Source organism: Sphaerodactylus townsendi, linkage group LG12 (genome assembly GCF_021028975.2).
Source record: "Sphaerodactylus townsendi isolate TG3544 linkage group LG12, MPM_Stown_v2.3, whole genome shotgun sequence".
In the NCBI taxonomy this organism is placed as follows: domain Eukaryota; kingdom Metazoa; phylum Chordata; class Lepidosauria; order Squamata; family Sphaerodactylidae; genus Sphaerodactylus; species Sphaerodactylus townsendi.
The window spans coordinates 51,665,394-51,685,684 of record NC_059436.1 but is presented as its reverse complement, the minus strand read 5'-3'; the positions used below and the strand labels follow the sequence as shown (position 1 = coordinate 51,685,684).

Here is a 20,291-nt window from a genome sequence, read left to right as displayed (position 1 = left end):
ACAGCTCCTTTTGCTGCAATATTATGGAGCTGTCATTCCGCCAGTGTGCTCAAAAGATTTTTTTCCCCCCAAAATGTAAATAATGTGCTTATTTTCTAATAAATATGAAGTCTCTCAAATAACAATCTTCGTAGCCTAAACATATAATCTGTACAGTCCAGTAAATATTCATAAGAACATAAGAAAGAGCTTTCTGGATCAGACCAGAGTCCCTCTAGTCCAGCTCTCTGCAACTTGCAGTGGCCCACCAGGTGCCTTTGGGAGCCCACCTGCAGGATGTGAAAGTAATGGCCTTCTGCTGCTGTTGTTCCCGAGCACTTTGTCTGCTAAGGCATTTGCAATCTCAGATCAAAGAGGATCAAGATTGGTAGCCATAAATCGACTTCTCTTCCATAAATCTGTCCAAGCCCCCTTTAAAGCTATCCAGGTGAGTGGCCATCACCACCTCCTGTGGCAGCATATTCCAAACACCAATCACACGTTGCGTGAAGAAGTGTTTCCTTTTATTAGTCCTCATTCTTCCCCCCAGCATTTTCAATGGATGCCCCCTGGTTCTGGTATTGTGAGAAAGAGAGAAAAAGAGAGAAAAATTTCTCAGTAAAAATAATAATAATATGCTCCCTTGTTGTTGTTATTATTGTTTAATTTTGTTTAGTATCACAGTTGCCAGTTCTTTGGCTGGTTGTTGGCCATTCATTACAAATCCAGCCTCACCCAGAGGCCGAGGACGTTGTAATGTATCAGCGTAGTATCTGTGTGGATCCCAGCAGGGCTCCTTTTTGAATCTGACAGATGTTGATTTTGTCAATTCGAAGATGTTTCAAGTGCTTTCCTGGTGTTTTTGGGATGGCGCCCAGGGTGCCGATTACCACTGGGATGACCTCAGCTGGCTCGTGCCATAGTCACTGTATCTCGATTTTCAAATCATGGTATGTAGTGACCTTCTAATGTTCTTTTTCAATGGCCCTGCTACATTACAACTTCCTAAGCCTCTGGGTGAGGCTCGGATTGTAATGAAACCAGCTAAAGAATGGGCAGCTGTGATATTAAACAAAATTAAATAATGACAATGATATATGGGCATTGCATTGCAGCCTTAGATGAATAATAGTGGTGAGCAGGGATGGTTCAAGGTATGCGGAGGCCTTGATCTGTGAAAAGTTTAAGAAACTCCATCGCATTCACAAAAAATTGGATTTTTTTTTTATTTAGAGGAACCACACTACCCAAACTTGCTAAGGGTTACGTGTAAACGACTGGGGAAGGCATTGACAAACCACCCTGTAACGATGGTCTGCCTAATAAGCGTCACGATGTGACATCATCCCATGAGTCACCTTTTCATTTACCTTACCCAATATTTTCTTGGTGTGGACATAAATCCAGCGCTGTTGCTGGCCTACTTTACAGGGCTGGCATAAAGAGAGAGAGTGTGTGTGCGCGCGCTAAGTATTACTGTGGGGCGTGGGGAGGAATTATGTGGGTGATGGTGAAAGGGCATCCAGAAATCACCAGAAATATGTGTATCACCAGCAGCAGGCAAGCCTATCTTGGGAATAGTGTTGCCGGCCACCTGTCTTTTGCAGGCTCTGAACTTTTGGAAGGATTCCTGCACGTCATTGCCACTGTAAACAACTCCAGGATCTCAGAGTGTTCGCTTGAACCCTGGCAGGACCTCAACCACAGTTAAGCACATTATTTGGGAGCAAAGCAACCCCCCAGGAGTGTGTGTGTTTGTGAATGAGAGAGGGAGAAAGAAGCAGGCAGAGAGGGAGCGAAAAATCAAACATTGGCCAAGGGGGGAAGAAAGACAGGAGGTCTTGCCCCCGTGAGGCCAATGTTTGATAGTTTCTTCATTCATTTTCTTCGTTCATTTTCTTCCCCCCCTTTGGCCAATGTTTGATAGTTTCTTCATGCATTTTCTTCGTTCATTTTCTTCCCCCCTTGGCCAATGTTTGATAGTTTCTTCATGCATTTTCTTCGTTCATTTTCTTCCCCCCCTTGGCCAATGTTTGATAGTTTCTTCATGCATTTTCTTCGTTCATTTTCTTCCCCCCCTTGGCCAATGTTTTTTTCTTGGATTTTTTATCCCCCCTTTCTCTCCTGCAGGAGACTCAAAGGGGCTTACAATCTCCTTGCCCTTCCCCCCTCACAACAAACACCCTGTGAGGTGGGTGGGGCAGAGAGAGCTCCGAGAAGCTGTGACTAGCCCAAGGTCACCCAGCTGGCGTGTGTGGGAGTGCACAGGCTAATCTGAATTCCCCAGATGAGCCTCCACAGCTCAGGCGGCAGAGCTGGGAATCAAACCCGGTTCCTCCAGATTAGATACACGAGCTCTTAACCTCTTACGCCACTGCTGATAGTTTCTTCACTCATTTTGTTTCTTCATTCATTTTGATAGTTTCTTCATTCATTTTCTTCATTCATTTTCTTCCCCCCTTGGTCAATGTTTGATATTTTCTTCATTCATTTTCTTCAATCATAAAATGGGCTTTCCTTCTAGTATATTCATATATCTGGAGTATAGTTGCTATTCTTTCAGCGAATGTGTTCAGTGCTGTCAAGTAGCTTCCAGATTATGGCAACCCTATGAATTAATCACCTCTGAAACATCTTGCCATTTAACAGCCTCGCTCAGGCCCGGCAAACTGAAAGATGTGACTTCCTTTAACATATCTAACAGTACAGTGCCGTGTTGGCGAACCTTTGGCACTCCAGATGTTATGGACTACAATTCCCATCAGCCCCTGCCAGCATGACCAATTGGCCATGCTAGCAGGGGCTGATGGGAATTGTAGTCCATAACATCTGGAGTGCCAAAGGTTCGTCACCAGGCTGCCCTTCTCTCCATGCCAGTAGTGAAAACAAGGCCAACGTCAGATCAGGTAGTGGTTTGTCCATCCTCAGGGTCCCACGGTATGCAAAAAAAAGAGGCTGTAAGTTAACAAAAGGTATACCAAACAAGTTTGCAAATTAGCAAAAACAAAAATAAAGGCCTCCTAAACGGCCAGGTGAAGTCCGAGGCTGTCCCAGGAGCCGTGACACGTTGCAAGCTGCTGAAAGCCAATTAAACCAACAGACAAGACCAAAAGCGAACCGCATAGTAATAAACAAATTCTCAAATGAAGACTCTTTCGACAGCTATTAACCCTGGCCCCTTGTTGGAATCTCCATATTCATAGGCAGCCTATCTCTGATTTATTCCAATTATTGTGGCAGGGAGACTTGATAGCAGGAGAGAACTACGGCTGTGACTAATGGTCAAAGTTGAGACCAGGCGATATCAGGGAATGTAAGCATTGTGTAAGACACTGCAGGTAAGCCTGCCAAGTGATGAGGGAAATCTTTAACAGACTCCTACTCCTGTTCGGAGACATTCAAGGACATGCTGGTATTCTCCTCACTCAGCAATGCAGTACAAATAGCCCGTAGTAAATGATCATCCAGGCAACATTAACAAACAAGGACCCAGTGTTCAGTGTGGCCATGTCATGAAGTCCAGTCTCCCATCAGTTATCTGAGAGTTGTTCTCATTTTTGTTGCTGCTTTTGATGCAGCTAAAGAATTGACATTGCCTGCCGTTCTACAAAGGCATTCTCGCAGCTTTCCAAAAACAAACCGTTTGCTAGAATGTTGTGGTTTTTCCCGGTTGTATGGCCATATTCCAGTAGTATTTTCTCCTGACGTTTCGCCTGCATCTGTTGCTGGCATCTTCAGAGGATCTGGAGCAGGGGTCTGCAACCTCCGGCTCTCCAGATGTTCATGGACTACAATTCCCATCAGCCCCTGCCAGCATGGCCAATCTGGAGAGCCGCGGGTTGCAGACCCCTGATCTAGAAGAAGTAAAGCAAGCGGAGCATATGTTCCTGTGAAATACCCACGGTGGAAGAAAGAATCATTTGCAATTGTTAAAAGTGTTATTTGCAATTGTTAAAAGACCAGTTGTTGTTGTTGTTGTTGTTATTACTAAACCCCAACGTGTAAACAAACTGTGAAAGTCCAGTTTGTTTGTTTGATTTCTATGCAGCTGTCCCATGTCGTGACCGACTCAAAGTGGCGAACGACAATCATGTACATTGCGATAAAATGCATCACCCCCCCAGAAAACAATTAAACAACACAGATATAAGCTATAAAACCTGGCACCTAAAAGTACATATCCCATGAGGATATGTTTTCAGTTTAAATTACAATATTCCCCCCATACCTTATACAGTAAATACAATCAGTGGGGAGGGGAGAGGAAAGGGAAGCCAGCTAAGTTGGAAAATAGTGTTGCTGTCCTCGGCCATAGGCCTGGTGCAACAGCTCTGTGTTACAGGCCCTGCAGAAGTGTGATATATCCTGCATGGCCCTGGTTTCACCAGGCATAGAGGTCCAGCAGACAAGGAGCAGAGCTGAAAAAGTTTTTGTCTGGGCCTACTCTGCTCAGAAACAGCTAGCTTAGGGTGTTTTATGTAAAATGTTGATTACCGTATATACTCGCGTTTAAGCCGAGTTTTTCAGCCCTGTTTAAAGGCTGAGAAAAGCCCCCTTGGCTTATACAGTCATCATTTTCTATTAATCACAAGGAGGCTGGGGGCGGGGCTGGACAACCTCCCTGCCCCGGAAGCCACTTGTTGCTGCCCTCCTCGGAGGGTGAAGGGGGAACCTTGAGGCACCCTGGCTGGGTGCCTGGCTGGGCTTTGTCAAACCCAGCCAGCAGGCAGAGGGAGCTCCTTATTTGGGCAGTGACTCCCCCTGATGTCACTGCCCAAATAAGGAGCTCCCTCTGCCTCCCGGCTTCCCACCTTCGGCTTATACCCAAGTCAATAAGTTTTCCCAGGTTTGGACAGTAAAATTAGGTGCCTCGGCTTATACACGGGTCGGCTTATACACGAGTATATACAGTAAATAGAAATGTAGCTGGAGGAGAGTTTTTCAGATACTGTGGGCTGTCGAAAAGACAAATAAGTCGGTTCTAGATGAGATGAAGGCTGAATTCTTTCTTCTGGGGAAGTCTCTGGAGATCAGTTGTAGTTCCAGAAGATCTCCAGGATGGAAGAAAGCAAACCTAGAAGAAGAAGAAGAGTTTGGATTTATATCCCCCCTTTTTCTCCTGTAGAAGACTCAAAGGGGCTTACAAGCTCCTTGCCCTTCCCCCCTCACAACAAACACCCTGTGAGGTGGGTGGGGCTGAGAGAGCTCTGAGAAGCTGTGACTAGCCCAAGGTCACCCAGCTGGCATGTGTGGGAGTGCACAGGCTAATCTGGATTCCCCAGATAAGCCTCCACAACTCAAGTGGCAGAGCTGGGAATCAAACCCGGTTCCTCCAGATCAGCATGCCCCTGCTCTTAGCCACTACGCCACTGCTGCTCCTAGTCTTACATGTGTGTTTTGCAACTCACAGGCTCGGCCATCGACCTTGGTGAAACCGGTGGCTTTGAGGAAACTTCCAGGCAGATACCTTGCCCACCAAGAGGGCCTGCCTGCCCTTCCAGTGCCACCGCTCCAGCAGACCTTGGATCGTTACCTGTTGGCATTGCAGCCTGTCATCAGCAAGGAAGAACTGAGCCACACCAACCAGCTGGTGGAGGAGTTTCGGAAGCCTGGTGGGGCTGGAGAACGGCTGCAGAAGGGGCTGGAGAGGAGGGCTCGGAAACATGAGAACTGGGTAGGTGGCTATGTGCCGTAGAGCTGACCAGGCGATCCCGGCACTTTTGGCCGGGACAGTCCCATGTAAAACAATTTGTCGTCAGCGTCCGTGGGTTTTCAAGTGTCGATTTTTTGGAGAGGCTGCCCGCTGCCTTCTGGGGCGCAGAGGCAGTGAACAGTGTGTTGCCAGCCTCCCCAGCGGGGAAGCGGGGAGTGCCCCAGAAGGCAGTCGCGGCTCCCTGCTTGCCGGCTGTCGCGTCTTGACCTGACCCTCGCCTACCCGCCCGTCCCGGGTCACAAAGGTGACCATCTGGTCACCTTACTATTGGGTCCTGTTGGAGGTCAGGATAGTAAGCTCGAGCCTAATTTACCCATGCAAGAGAACAAGGTGGTAGAACATGCTCCACCCCCCCCCCAGCCCACCTCACCCCAAAATCGCTCCCTGCAAATAGAAAATCCGCATAGGAAAGCTATTCCCTGCAAATAGAAAATCTCCATAGAAAGGCCATTCCCTGCAAATAGAAAATCCGCATAGAAAGGCATAGAGCCTTTTGCCCTATTTCTATTTGGAAGTAGCATTGTGAGCAAAAGGAACATGCAAAGCTGAAATGTACCACATGTAGTATCAAGTGGGGCTAGATCAGAGGTGGGATCCAACCAGTTCTCACCACTTCTCCAGAAGTGGTTACTAATTTTTTCTGAGTGTCGAGAAGGGGTTACTAAAGCAACCTCCCTGCCCAATAGGGACTGGAGGCGCATGTGTGCGGTGGCCTCACCCCAGAATGCCCCACCCCAGTATGCCCGGCCACGCCCCCGTCATGCCCCATTGGCGCTACGCCACAGTTTGAATCCCACCACGATCGGAACCTGTTATTAAAATTTTTGGATCCCACCACTGTGCTAGATGTTATATTCTCTTGTTTCCCAGCTTGAGTGAACTTGACTGTGGGGCTTTCCCCACTTACCTTCTGCTGCGCGCTACTCCGGGAAAGTAGCGCGGGGTCAACTTTAACACTCCCCACTTGCCAAAGGCCCGGCAACCGCGTAGCAGCCCGGCAGCTACGCTCTTGCACCACCTCAGTGCGCGTCATTCCTGCCGCTGAAGAAACGGCACCTTTTGATGACCCCGCGCAGAGCCGTTTCTTCAGCACCAGGAATGGCCAGCGCAGCACTAGGGGTGGTGCAAGCCCGGCAGGCATCGAAAGCGACTACGCTATGGTTAATGGGGAACCAGGTAGCTGGCGCCAGGAATGACGCGCGCTGAGGGGGCGCGAGAGCGGCGCTCAGCAGAAGGTGAGTGGGGAAAGCCCCCTAGTGTTGCATAACCCATAACTGACTTTTGACCTGGGGGAGAGGTCCCTTAACTTACGAATACTGGAGAACCTGCTTTTATTCCTTGCTCTTCCAGCCGGAAACGGGGTGGCCTCAGCCTTCATTCATGCTTACTTTAGGCTGCTAAGTCAGTCCCTCTTGTCTTCCCAGCTTTCAGACTGGTGGCTGAAAACAGCATACCTGGAATATCGTCTTCCTGTGGTGGTTCACTCTAGTCCCGGTGTCGTGCTGCCAAAGCAGGATTTTCAGGATCGGCAAGGGCAGCTGAGGTAATCAAAGCCACGCCGGCTATCGTTGGAAGACCGGCTTTCCAAGTTCCTAGCCCCTGTGATAAGTTTGCAGATCTGTTTTCGCTATTTGTGTTTTTGTTTACAGTCTTACCATGTGCTGCTGGTGTGAATTTTCTGTCCCCGGCAAGCTAAATCGTGAATGCAGATGCCTTTTTTCCCCCTACTCTTATAATTTTTCCCCAGTTCTTTTTTATCACAGAAATAAAAAGGTAGCCACATTAATGGTTTTCAAGCTTTAATTTGGGGTCCCGTTAGAGAGTGAAAACCCACATCCGCAATGGATCATTTGACTCTCCTGCTACATTTGCAGAATTTGTCTTTTTTTAAAAATTTTATTTTATTATTTCATCCATATAAAACAATATTACACAATACAAAACAAATTTACAATAAAACTTCACATAACACATCCATATAACACATATATCTTTTCTTCCTAATTCTTTAACTGGGTGAAAAAAAAAATTCCTTTCTCCACAAATTCTTATCTTATTCCCAAAAATAATATACTTCATATTTACTACTCCCTAGCAGCCTTAATTGTATGTCTCTGGTTAGAAAAAAAATATCCATAATACAAGCAAATGTTTTTGTATATATATTCAAACTCATATCCCTTCATATGTACTCAAACGTAAATCTATAATCAAATACAAATATATCTATCTTATATCTTATACACTTGCTTTTTTAAAAATTACTATTATATGTATCCAACTAATCTGTTTCTACAGTAGATATTTTTATATTATTATTAATTCACAATTCTTATATTCTCATTAACTATCCTTATGACTTATCTTTTTTACATGTTACAGTACTTTACAATTTTTTTATTTTATTTATTTTTGAGGCTTTTATACCGCCCATCCGTGAAGGGCTCTGGGCGGTGTACAACATATAAAAGCAACAATACAGGATGATTAAAAACATTAAAGGCAGCAGCAATTAAACAATAATTATCAAGAAAATGTCTTTACATTCCTTCCTCGTATCCATATATTTTAGCAATGGAGACCAGGTTTCAACAAAGTCTTTGATATTTTTATTCTTGATCAGCGATGACAGCTTTTCATTTGTTGCATATTCTAGAAGAGCACTCAACCAATCTTCAATTGATGGAACCTTTTCTAATTTCCAGTTCTTGGCTACAAGTAGCCTCGCCGCTGTAGTCATATAGAATAAGAGTTTGCAGTATTGATGGTCAGTAGAATGCAGATGCTGGATTTATACAGTTCTACATAATTTTAAGAATATTTAAAAGCTTATTTCCCCCCTTTTAATTCTGGCGCTATTTGTCGGTTTTATTTATTTAGGCCGCTTGTCTGCCTCCTTTCCACCTTAAAACATGTGCTCGAGGCAGCCGGCATATTAATAAAAAGAATGTGACCTTAACAGGAACAGCCAAGACACATCTATAGACGCTCGCAGTTCTGCCAATTTCGTCTTCAGGTTTAGGACCCAGCCTTTGGAGAGCAGTTCGGTGTCGGATGTGGGTCTTTCAGACCCAGACTTCCAAATCCTACTCTGTCAAGGAGCTCACTGGATGACCTTTTAAAAAGAAATTGATTGTGCTGGTCACATAATTCTGCCCTCTTCCACTCTGTCCTCACAAGGTACATTTAAGCTGAAGGAATATGACAGGCCCAAGGTCATCTGGCAGCATTCCACGGGACAAAGGAGTGGTTTGAGCTTGGTTGCCCCACATCCTGGTCTAACACTCTAAGAAGAAGAAGAGTTTGGATTTAGAACCAGGGGGCATTCATGGAAAATGCTGGGGGGAAGAATTAGGACTAATAAAAGGAAACACTTCTTCACGCAACATGTGATTGGTGTTTGGAATAGGCTGCCAAAGGAGGTGGTGATGGCCACTAACCTGGATAGCTTTAACAGGGGCTTGGACAGATTTATGGAGGAGAAGTCAATTTATGGCTACCAATCTTTGATCTGAGATTGCAAATGCCTTAACAGACCAGGTGATCGGGAGCAACAGCAGCAGCAGAAGGCCATTGCTTTCACATCCTGCATGTGAGCTCCCAAAGGCACCTGGTGGGCCACTGCGAGTAGCAGAGTGCTGGACTAGATGGACACTGGTCTGATCCAGCAGGCTAGTTCTTATGTTCTTATGATTTATATCCCCCCTTTCTCTCCTGCAGGAGACTCAAAGGGGCTTACAATCTCCTTGCCCTTTTCCCCTCACAACAAACACCCTGTGAGGTGGGTGGGGCTGAGAGAGCTCCGAAGAACTGTGACTAGCCCCAGGTCACCCAGCTGGCGTGTGTGGGAGTGCCCAGGCTAATCTGAATTCCCCAGAGAAGCCTCCACAGCTCAGGCGGCAGAGCTGGGAATCAAACCCGGTTCCTCCAGATTAGATACACGAGCTCTTAACCTCCTACGCCTACTGCTGCTCCTAGCCACTATGAAATACTGTCTCAGCCTAACTTACTTCCAAAGATGGTTAACAAGGATAAAATGAGAAAGGCAGAAATATGGATATTGCCCTGAACTATGGGGGGAAAGGCTGTATAAAAAAGCACCAGATGACAAAATAGAACTTCGCAGTAATAGCAATAAAGGATCGAGCTTACGTGACATATAATTAACACGCACCTTGACACACCCTTTGGTTGGCTTCCTGGGTGGCACATCCTTTATTGCTCTCCAGGTGACCTTTGTCCCAGACTGAAGCTCATCTCTGCAGTGGTTTCTAAAAGGCAAACACTGACCTTTGTACAGGGTCCCCTTTCCCACACTCTCACCCATCATCCCTGGTGTCTGTTGCCTTTCATCTGTTCCTCGGCCGGGTTAAAAATAGCAGCCAATCCAAGGAAAGATCGACCAGTCTGCAGAATAGAAAGCATCTCTCCCCTTTGGAGCTGTCCCCGGCCTCAGGCTGGCTGGCAGCCCCACCTACCTCACAGGGTGTTTGTTGTGGGGGGAAGGGCAAGGAGATTGTCAGCCCCTTTGAGTCTCCTGCAGGAGAGAAAGGGGGGATATAAATCCAAACTCTTCTTCTTCTCCTTTCTTAGAGTTCTGGGCGGAGCCCCTGGACCCATTTGGATGCCAAGGCCCAATCCGTAACAAGCAAAGCCAGAAATTGGACAGGGCTGCCACCTTTGATCAGGCCGCAAGCCAGCGTATGTCTACTTGAGAGTAAGCCCCATTGAATAGAACGGGCCTTAACTTCTCAGCCAGCATGCGCTGCGAATCCCTGCAGTTTGGGTTTGGAAACTGGTGTTGTGCATGGGGTGTAACTGAACTAAATTAAAATCTCAATTGATGAAGGGCGGGTGCACTTTTTAATTAGTGAGGTTGAGAATCAAGAGCACCCACTAACTGTGCCGGGTGTTTGGTGTGCTGCTATAACAGGGAACGAAAGAGGAAAACATTAAATTGTTTTAGCGTTTTCCGGGAGCATCTGTGGCTCCATGTCGGAAATTACCCTTCGAGTTCAGTCACAGGCCTCAGCGGTTAAGTAAAAAATAAATGTATTGGGACCAGGAAGGACCCATCTAAAAAGGCCGATGTTTAGGATATTTCCCTCTGCTCTTTTCTGGGTTTGACTTTCAGACAATGGCTCATTCCGCACATGCAGAATCATGCCCGTTCGAACTGCTTTCAGTGCTCTTTGAAGCTGTGCGGAATGGCAATATCCACTTGCAAACAGTTGTGAAAGTGGTTTGAAAACGCATGATTTTGCGTGTGCGGAAGGGGCCTATGATTGGAGAGCCGCGATCCAGCAATCTTGCTGAAGTTAAGCAGGTGTGAGTGGTTGCTGTCTGGTTCCCTTGGAAACTCTAGCGGCGTTCACAAATTACAGGGAACACAAGTAGAATCTGTGTACGCCTGATTGTTCTTTGTATCGGTGTTTCGTACTTCTCAGGAAACAGTCCGCTCTCATGGACAGCTGAACATGTGTTAGAAATCCCCCATTGATCCAAATGCTCGTCTCCAGTTTGATTTGTACAGTGAATGCACATCGTCTCTTTGTCACAAACAGACGTGTGCACGGACTGGCAGGCTTTACGTGCGATTAGTGTAACGTGTGAACAGGGTAACAATGAAGATACTATCAGAGGGCAGCTGTATTGGTCTGTGGGAAAACAATCAGGTTCAAGTCCGTAACACCTGACAAGTCGCTTTGACTCTTGAGACTTCCTGAAAAGGGTGGCATATAAATGTAATAAAATAAATAAATAAAAGAAGAAGAAGAAGAAGAAGAAGAAGAAGAAGAAGAAGAAGAAGAAGAAGAAGAAGAAGAAGAAGAAGAAGAAGAAGAAGAAGAAGAGAAAGAGAAGGAAAAGAAGAAGAAGAAGAAGAAGAAGAAGAAGAAGAAGAAGAAGAAGAAGAAGAAGAAGAAGAAGAAGAAGAAGAAGAAGAAGAAGAAGAAGAAGAGTTTGGATTTATATCCCTCGTTTCTCTCCTTGTAGGAGACTCAAAGGGGTTTACAATCTCCTTGCCCTTCCCCCCCTCACAACAAACACCCTGTGAGGTAGGTGGGGCTGGGAGAGCTCCGAGAAGCTGTGACTAGCCCCAGGTCACCCAGCTGGCGTGTGTGGGCGTGCCCAGGCTAATCTGAATTCCCCAGATAAGCCTCCGCGGCTCAGAGCTGGGAATCAAACCCGGTTCCCCCAGATTAGATACACGAGCTCTTCACCTCCTACGCCACTGCTGCTCATATCCGCAACTGGACTCGGATCTTGGGCTGCTGTGAACACTCACTTGAATTCCATGGTGGAAGAACAGTGGAATAGGAATGCAATGAATCAACTGCTGTCTGTCTGTCTGCAGTTAAACTGAAGAGCTTGAATGGAGTAGAATAGTCGGTCCATTGTTTTCTGTATTCATTTTTTTAAAAAGGTAATAGTAGCCCCTTATGCAAGCACCAGGGCATTACTAACCCACGCGGTGACATCACATCGCAAGATTCACCTGCAGTCTACATGCTGAGAGTTGTGTTTTTTTTCCCCAAGGGGTGGGGGAACATTTAAAACATGCTACCCCACACCACCTTGCCTGCAGGAGAATTTTGTGCAGACGCATTATAGCGCAGTCATCAGCAAATATAGGGGGGAAAAATACATAATTGCAAATAATATAGTTACATGATGAGAATATTATAGACCCGTGGTGGCGAACCTTTGGCACTCCAGATGTTATGGACTACAATTCCCATCAGCCCCTGCCAGCATGGCCAATTGGCCGTGCTGGCAAGGGCTGATGGGAATTGTAGTCCATAACATTTGGAGTGCCAAAGGTTCACCACCACTGCTATAGACAGTAATTTTTCCACTGAAAGAGTAATATGCATCTCAACATCAGCTAACAATTTAGCTACAATCTCCACATCTGGAGCAGGGGTCCATTTTTGAACGCACATTATGATCTACTTGTCACAAGCAGTAGCTTATTAGTTACAATCGATAAAGAAGTGCCAAATTCTGTCTGCTTTTCCAGATTTACAATCGCAAAGTCTGTCAGGGAAAGGGACCCCTGAAAATTTGCAAGCCTGCCAGATAGTTCCTCTAATGGTAACACGTTTAATCTTTCTATAGAAAAGAAAATTTGAGATGTAGGGACTAGTAGGAGCTTACAATGTGTAGGTAAATGTGCAGGAGGTTACAATGTGCAGGAGCAGCAGTGGCATAGGAGGTTAAGAGCTTGTGTATCTAATCTGGAGGAACCGGGTTTGATTCCCAGCTCTGCCGCCTGAGCTGTGGAGGCTTATCTGGGGAATTCAGATTAGCCTGGGCACTCCCACACACGCCAGCTGGGTGACCTTGGGCTAGTCACAGCTTCTCGGAGCTCTCTCAGCCCCACCTACCTCACAGGGCGTTTGTTGTGAGGGGGGAAGGGCAAGGAGATTGTAAGCCCCTTTGAGTCTCCTGCAGGAGAGAAAGGGGGGATATAAATCCAAACTCTTCTTCTTCTTCTAAAGTCTTTAGGATTTAAAAAAATGTAAATAACATAGGGAGTGAACTCTTCATGTTCTTCAGCACATTCTCCATTTGTCAAAATGCAGCATGCCAGACTCAGTAGACTTACATACCGTGATATATTCCATTTCCTAAAGGGAGTGTAGAGGAAAACCCAGTTTCTGTAACTTATTATCAATCAGCTCTGCCCAGTTGCTTTGAAAACCAAGTTCATGCAGATGAAACTCCTTGGAAGAGTACATTTTTAATCTGAAAAGGAATGTTCTATCCACAGTTGAATCTCCAGATCTGGTTCAGCAAATTCCATTCACATTGTCAGACCAGAAATGCACATTGGCAGATTTGATATTGAACACGAGAAAGGAACTTGGAGGGAATCATAAATGATAGCTTATCTTGGCTATTGTCCAGTGTACACCATATAATAACAATGGAGCAATCTTTGCCTGAAAAGCCCAAATGGCAGCTGGCAGGTAATTTCCTCCCAAAGTCCAGAAAAATCATGAAAGGGCTGGAGAATGCATTGAGGCTAACGTCTTAATAGTTTCAGTGTGGAATTAGCTACTGATGATTCTGAAGATCCACCAGACCACGTAACGATGGCTCAGTTGAATCTCTGGGCCACCAATCACTTCACTGTCTCAGATTCAAGGAAATCAGATCCAAGTATGTGAATCTCACTCCTTTACATTTACCCGATCTCCCCGATTTATTTAGATTACACTACTTGTTGGGCAACCCTGATCCTTCTCTCTGTATTATAGTGGCAGACTTTCTCCTGGAAATTACCAAACGCCAGTAGGTTTCCTTCGTCCTAACATGTATATCCTGTATTGTATATGCTTTTTAATCTGTTTTTATTATTGTTGTACTGCTGTCTATGCCAATAAAGGCTTGCTTCTACTGATGATTCTTATTTTCACAATACCGATCAAGTTAAACGTCTGCACTTCACTGTGTTCATTTGGATTTTCCAGGTTTGCTGCCAAGCTGATTGAAGGTGCCTTGGACTTCAAGACTATGATTGACAAGTGAGTTGGAAACATTTCCTGATTACAGGTTCCTGCTTTATCTGTGCAGTTCATCTAGTTTCTGGGAAGGTACTGGCAGGGCAGGGCATGCGCCCTGATGCACATCTGCGGATTTCCTGCATAAACGCAGAACCGGGAGTGTGTGAGCTGAGTAGAATCCAAGCATTAATGTAAGAAACCAAGTTCCTAGTTCTCATGAGTGCACGTATAGTTTTAGTCGCTTCACTTTAACGTTTTGTCCAGCAGAGAATTGTGAAGGGGTGAAGTCCTGGAATAGTCATCAGTTGGCTTGTACACCTGTGAGCTTCTGTAGAATTACGATATCTATTTTCAGTCATTGCATAGCTGGTACTATGACTGTATGTATGGGACAGACACAGTATGTTTGGAACAGACACAGCGCACCCGCGGCGCAAAGTTTTGTGCATCAGCCTATAATAAACGCAAGCTCCTACTTAGGGAACGAATTGAAAGTTAATCATTTGTTTCATTCGCTAATTATTTAATAATTGTTGTACTCTGTTATAAATGTGTGTGTTTTTTCTTTGTTTTTTTTTTACTGTCCTTTGGCTGTATTAAAGTATTAAACTGTAGCCTTGAGCCCGAGAGGGGAAGGGCAGTCTAGAAGTTCAATCAATCAATTAATTAAATAGTGCCCTATTAACAGAGCTGCAGCGAGGGGGAACTGCACTTGGGGCATGCGTGCGCCCTGCGCCTCTGCCACACACCCACCACGCCCCCAGAACGCCCCCACACCGATGTGTACCTGGTGCAATACGCACCCCTGTCCCCTTGGCGCTACGCCACTGCCTATTAAAAATTCTTTTGAAATCCCCTGAAAGTTACTGTAGGCTTGCTACTCCCCCCCCCGCCCCGCCGCCCCCCCCCCCCACACATGAACGCTCAATTTCATATTTTTATCTCTTCCTTTCTGGAAGGAACTTTTGCAGTGTCTGCCCCCCCCCCCCCCAATACTATAATGCCAAAGTTCAAGATACACATAGTAGGCAAAGTTCAAGATACACATAGTAGGCAAAGCCTTTGCAAAAGGTAGCTGCTGTTAAACGTGCCTCCTGAAAGCTCAGTTTCTTGGGAATTCTGAAGGCTTCTCCAACAATCTGGAGGGCATTGGAGTTCTCCATTTGCATACAGACAGGTCTGCCTACATGCACTCTACTGGGGGTGGGTAGAGCTGGCTGCTTTCCCCTGCAGTTTATTTCCCCTCATCTCTGACTCACTGCCCCCACCACCAACATCTGGGGAAAACTAGAGGCTGAGAAGGGAAGGGAACCTAAAAGGGGCACCAGTTATAGCTCCTTCACTGTGCAGGTGTTTTCTCTGTGCTTCGGCTTCCTCCGCTGGTTGTCAGGAGGAGGCTTCAGCGTGTCCTGTGGTGGGGCTGCTTCATAGCCAGGCTCTCCTAGTGTAGTAAGAAATGGAGGTTGTGAGAACAGGGCTGCTTTTCCCTACCAAGACAGGGAGCAGCAGTGGCGTAGGAGGTTAAGAGCTCGTGTATCTAATCTGGAGGAACCAGGTTTGATTCCCAGCTCTGCCGCCTGAGCTGTGGAGGCTTATCTGGGGAATTCAGATTAGCCTGTGCACTCCCACACACGCCAGCTGGGTGACCTTGGGCTAGTCACAGCTTCTCGGAGCTCTCTCAGCCCCACCTACCTCACAGGGTGTTTGTTGTGAGGGAGCAAGGGCAAGGAGATTGTAAGCCCCTTTGAGTCTCCTTACAGGAGAGAAAGGGGGGATATAAATCCAAACTCCTCCTCCTCCTCCTCTTCTTCTTCTTCTTCTTCTTCTTCTTCAATATCCTTGTCCTCGGTGATGCATGCGTTGTTTTTTGAACAAAAAATCAACTTAACGTTGGAGATGGGAATTCAGGAATGCTGTTTCAATAGAACGGGGTGTGTGTGCAAAGCCCTTCCCCATGTCAAGTGGGGAGTGCAATAGCCCTATCTGTCTTCTGATTCCCCCCACCCCCACCCCAGGAAATTCAGTGGAGTTTGTATTTTTTCCTCCCCCATTTTTTTTTTGCAGCAACCTTATGACGTTGTTGAGACAGGGGTGTGTGGGTGTGTGTGTGAGAGAGAGAGAGAGAGAGAGAGAGAGACAGGTCCAGTGAGCATCATGGCTTAATGGGTTTTTGTCCCCGCATGGTCTTGTTCCTAGATCACCGCTCTGACCCCTATACCTCACAGGCTCACAGGACTGCGTGTATTTTTAACCAACTAGCTGACCCAGCGACCGTGGTAGTTAACATAATGGGCTAATTTACGAGATAGGCAAGGCCTACGTTGCGTACAAATATTTAAAGTGTTTAATGTATTGTCGAAGGCTTTCACAGCCAGAATCACTGGGGTGCTGTGTAGTTTCCAGGCTGTATGGCCGTGTTCTAGCAGCATTCTCTCCTGACGCTTCAGATCCTCTGAAGATGCCAGCCACAGATGCAGGCGAAACGTCTGGAGAGAATGCTGCTAGAACACTGCCATACAGCCCGGAAACTACACAGCACCCCATTTAAAGTGTTTACCTCTGCTGATACCATTGTTATTGATTGGTAGAAGGAATTTTTAAAAGTAATTGAAAAATAAATGTCCTCTCTCCCCTTTGTTTTGGCATTTTTGTATGCCCAAGAATGGGCTTTTAATCCTGCTGGGATGATTGTCTGCCCCTCCTGAAATCTGAAGTGGAAGCCTTCCGAGAGAGCTGTCCTGTTTCATAAGAGGACAGCGTCCTAAGCTGCCGGCTGTCTGTCTTTTCCGTCTGTGCTTCTTGCCCTCAGAAAATCCGAGTATTCTCTGCTAGCCATTTTTGAAATCCCCTTCTGTTCTCTGCCCTAGTGAGACGCTTCCTGTGGAATCCCTTGGCGGGAAACCTCTCTGCATGAACCAGTACTACCAGCTCCTCTCCTCCTGCCGCATCCCCGGCCCTAAACGGGACTCTGTAGTGAACTACGCAAAAGGAAAGAAGACCCCCACCCACATCAGCGTGGTGCACAACTTCCAGGTACCCAGGTGCCCCTCTTCTTCGCCTACATCTCTGGGCCAGACTTGACTCGGCAGCTCCCCCACACACATATCGCAGTGGTGGGATCCAAAAATTTTAGTAACAGGTTCCCTCGCCAGGGCAGTTATGTCAGGTTGTTTGTGTGAGTGGGATCATGTTGGAGGAGTATTTTACAGGATTTCAGTTTTATTCCATGTAGGATAGCCTGTGGTGAAGAGCCTTATTGTGAATGACTGTTCTTCTTCCTCTTGCTCTTCCTCTTGCTCCTTTCCAGTTCTTTGAGCTGGATGTTTACAGCAGTGATGGGAGCCCTTTGACCACTGACCAGATCTTTATCCAGCTGGAGAAGATTTGGAATACCTCCCTCCAGACCAACAAGGAGCCCATCGGGATCTTGACCACAAACCATCGCAACAGCTGGGCCAAGGCCTACAGCAACCTCATCAAAGGTCTGTCTCTTTGCCTTGGAAGTGCAGTGGGGCAGTTGTCTCTACCCTCCTCCTCCGCAGGGTTTTCTGAGCTACCATCATGCTGGAGAAAGAGACACACACAGGCCCCTTCCGCACACGCAAAATAATATGTTTTCAAACCACTTTCACAACTGTTTGCAAGTGGATTTTGCCATTCCGCACAGCTTCAAAGAGCACTGAAAGCAGTTTGAAAGTGCGTTATTCTGCATGTGCGGAATGAGCCTCAATGTTAAAAAGTCACTGAGGGTTGAATTCCAGGTTACATTTCTGTTAACAGAGGCACTTCCCTCAGCTGAAGGGAACTTGGCTGCCTTCAGTGCAGATCACGGAGTTCTCCGAAATGGTCTCCCATCTCCAGGAACAGCTTTTTAGGGTGATCAGTGGGGTGAAGTGAGATGAGGAGGGCGAACAGTTTCCATTCCTCAGAGAGAAATGCCTTCTCATAATGGAAAATTGAGTCTGCATCTCATGCAGCAGTGGCGTAGGAGGTTAAGAGCTCATGTATCTAATCTGGAGGAACCGGGTTTGATTCCCAGCTCTGCCACCTGAGCTGTGGAGGCTTATCTGGGGAATTCAGATTAGCCTGTGCACTCCCACACACGCCAGCTGGGTGACCTTGGGCTAGTCACAGGTTCTCGGAGCTCTCTCAGCCCCACCCACCTCACAGGGTGTTTGTTGTGAGGGGGGAAGGGCAAGGAGATTGTAAGCCCCTTTGAGTCTCCTGCAGGAGAGAAAGGGGGGATATAAATCCAAATTCTTCTTCTTCTTCTTTTTCTTTTTCTTTTTCTGTTTCTGTTTCTTTTTTTCTTTTTCTTTTTCTTTTTCTTTTTCTTTTTCTTTTTCTTTTTTCTTTTTCTTCTTCTTCTTCTTCTTCTTCTTCTTCTTCTTCTTCTTCTTCTTCTTCTTCTTCTTCTTCTTCTTGTGGGGTATAAGGAGAACAGAGACAGGCCCAAGTAACTTTCCAAGAAGCAGAGTAGAAGAAGAGTTTGGATTTATACCCCCCTTTTCTCTCCTGTAAGGAGATTCAAAGGATCTTACAATCTCCTTTCCCTTCTGCCCCCACTCCCTCACAACAAACACCCTGTGAGGAGGGTGGGGCTGAGAGAGCTCCGAAAAGCTGTGACTAGCCCAAGGTCACCCAGCTGGCATGTGTTGGAGTGCACAGGCTAATCTAGTTCCCCAGATAAGCCTCCACAGCTCAAGCGGCAGAGCGGAGAATCAAACCCAGTTCTCCAGATTAGAGAGCACCTGCTCTTAACCACTATGCCACTGCTGCTCCTTAATCTACTTAAAAATAAGTAGGTTTTGATTTGTGTACAAGGTTTCCTTGATAGCGATGTGAGTACACTATTGTCCCCGTTCAAAAGTTGGTGTTTCTGGTGTTTCTGTATGGCTTGTTGGTGTTCAGGACACAATCATGGACATCTGTTTTCTCAGCACAAATTTTTAATCATTTGAAACTGGAATTTAAATTGATGCTTCTTTTTGCTGGTAATCTGTGCACAGTAAAACAGAATGTTCTTCTATGCAAACGAGGTTCCCTGCAAGTAGAAAGCTATCATGCCAGGGAAATGCCTGGAAGCTTATTCTAGGAGTACTATGTTTCTGTTTGTGGGAATTTTTAAATTTATTTAAAAAATAGGCATATTTAATCATCTGACCACACCAGCTTCAAAACTCCTCGGGAAATCATATATCAGTCGACCACCTCGGTGATAACTAGGCAGTAATCTCTCTTAAATCTGAGTTCAGGTCCCCTTGGTGTAAGGTGACCAGATGGTCACCTTTGTGAACCAGGACGTGGGGGGGGTAGGCAGTCGCTTGAGGCGGGAAGCGGCAAAACTCCAGAGGCCCGTGTCCTGCTTGACAGCGCTGCCTTGAGGAGGAGCTGCCGCACTTGCGCTAACGCCCCAGAAGGCAGTGCAGCAGCCCTCCTGCAAAATGGGGACGTTTAAAGAACCAGCAGGAGTATGGGATAAATTGTTTGAAGGCGGGACTGTCCCGCCAAAAGCGGGACTTCTGGTCAGCCTACCTTGGTGGGAAAGGTGGAGTATGAATGTGGTAAAAAAGAAATAAAATGAAAAAGTAAATGCCATAATTCTCAGGAATGGGAAGATCCAGCAGTCCTGATTATTGGGATTCCTTCCTACTGTGTCTCTGAGAATCCTATCCATGAATTTATTTAGCAGCCTTCCCACCAGGGAAATAAACCTCTCTTGTCTTTCTTAGGCCATTAAGTCACAGCTGACTTAGGACAACCCTGTCGAGTTTTCAGGCAAGAGGCTGTTTGTCTCTGTGTGACACAGAGGCGTAGCTGGGGAAAATGGAGCCCAGTGCAAAATCTGAGTTTTGCTGTCCCCCCGTGTTCGTTTGTGTTTTTTGTATTTTTTAGTGTTTTTTCAGTTTTTGGCTTGCAGGGGGCGCATTTTTTAGGCTAGCAGTATCAAAATGTCAGGGTATCTTTAGAAGACTCTCCTGATGATACCACCCAGGTTTGGTGAAGTTTGGTTCAGGGGGTCCAAAGTTATGGACTCTCAAAGGTGTAGCCCCCATCTCCTATTAGCTCCCATTGGAAACAATGGGGGA

General features: G+C 46.2%; 1 protein-coding gene across 1 annotated transcript in view; it reads left to right on the top strand.

Annotated features, from left to right (window-relative positions):
* Window positions 1-10,306: 10,306 nt before the first annotated feature.
* The window catches only part of CRAT (carnitine O-acetyltransferase), a 33,896-nt gene continuing 23,911 nt past the window's right edge, over window positions 10,307-20,291 (top strand). Inside the window, exons 1-4 of the mRNA XM_048512739.1 lie at window positions 10,307-10,409; window positions 14,170-14,223; window positions 17,070-17,235; window positions 17,510-17,684. Of these exons, the coding sequence (XP_048368696.1) occupies window positions 14,213-14,223; window positions 17,070-17,235; window positions 17,510-17,684 (352 nt within the window). The 5' untranslated portion in view covers window positions 10,307-10,409; window positions 14,170-14,212. The remainder of the gene's footprint in view (window positions 10,410-14,169; window positions 14,224-17,069; window positions 17,236-17,509; window positions 17,685-20,291) is intronic.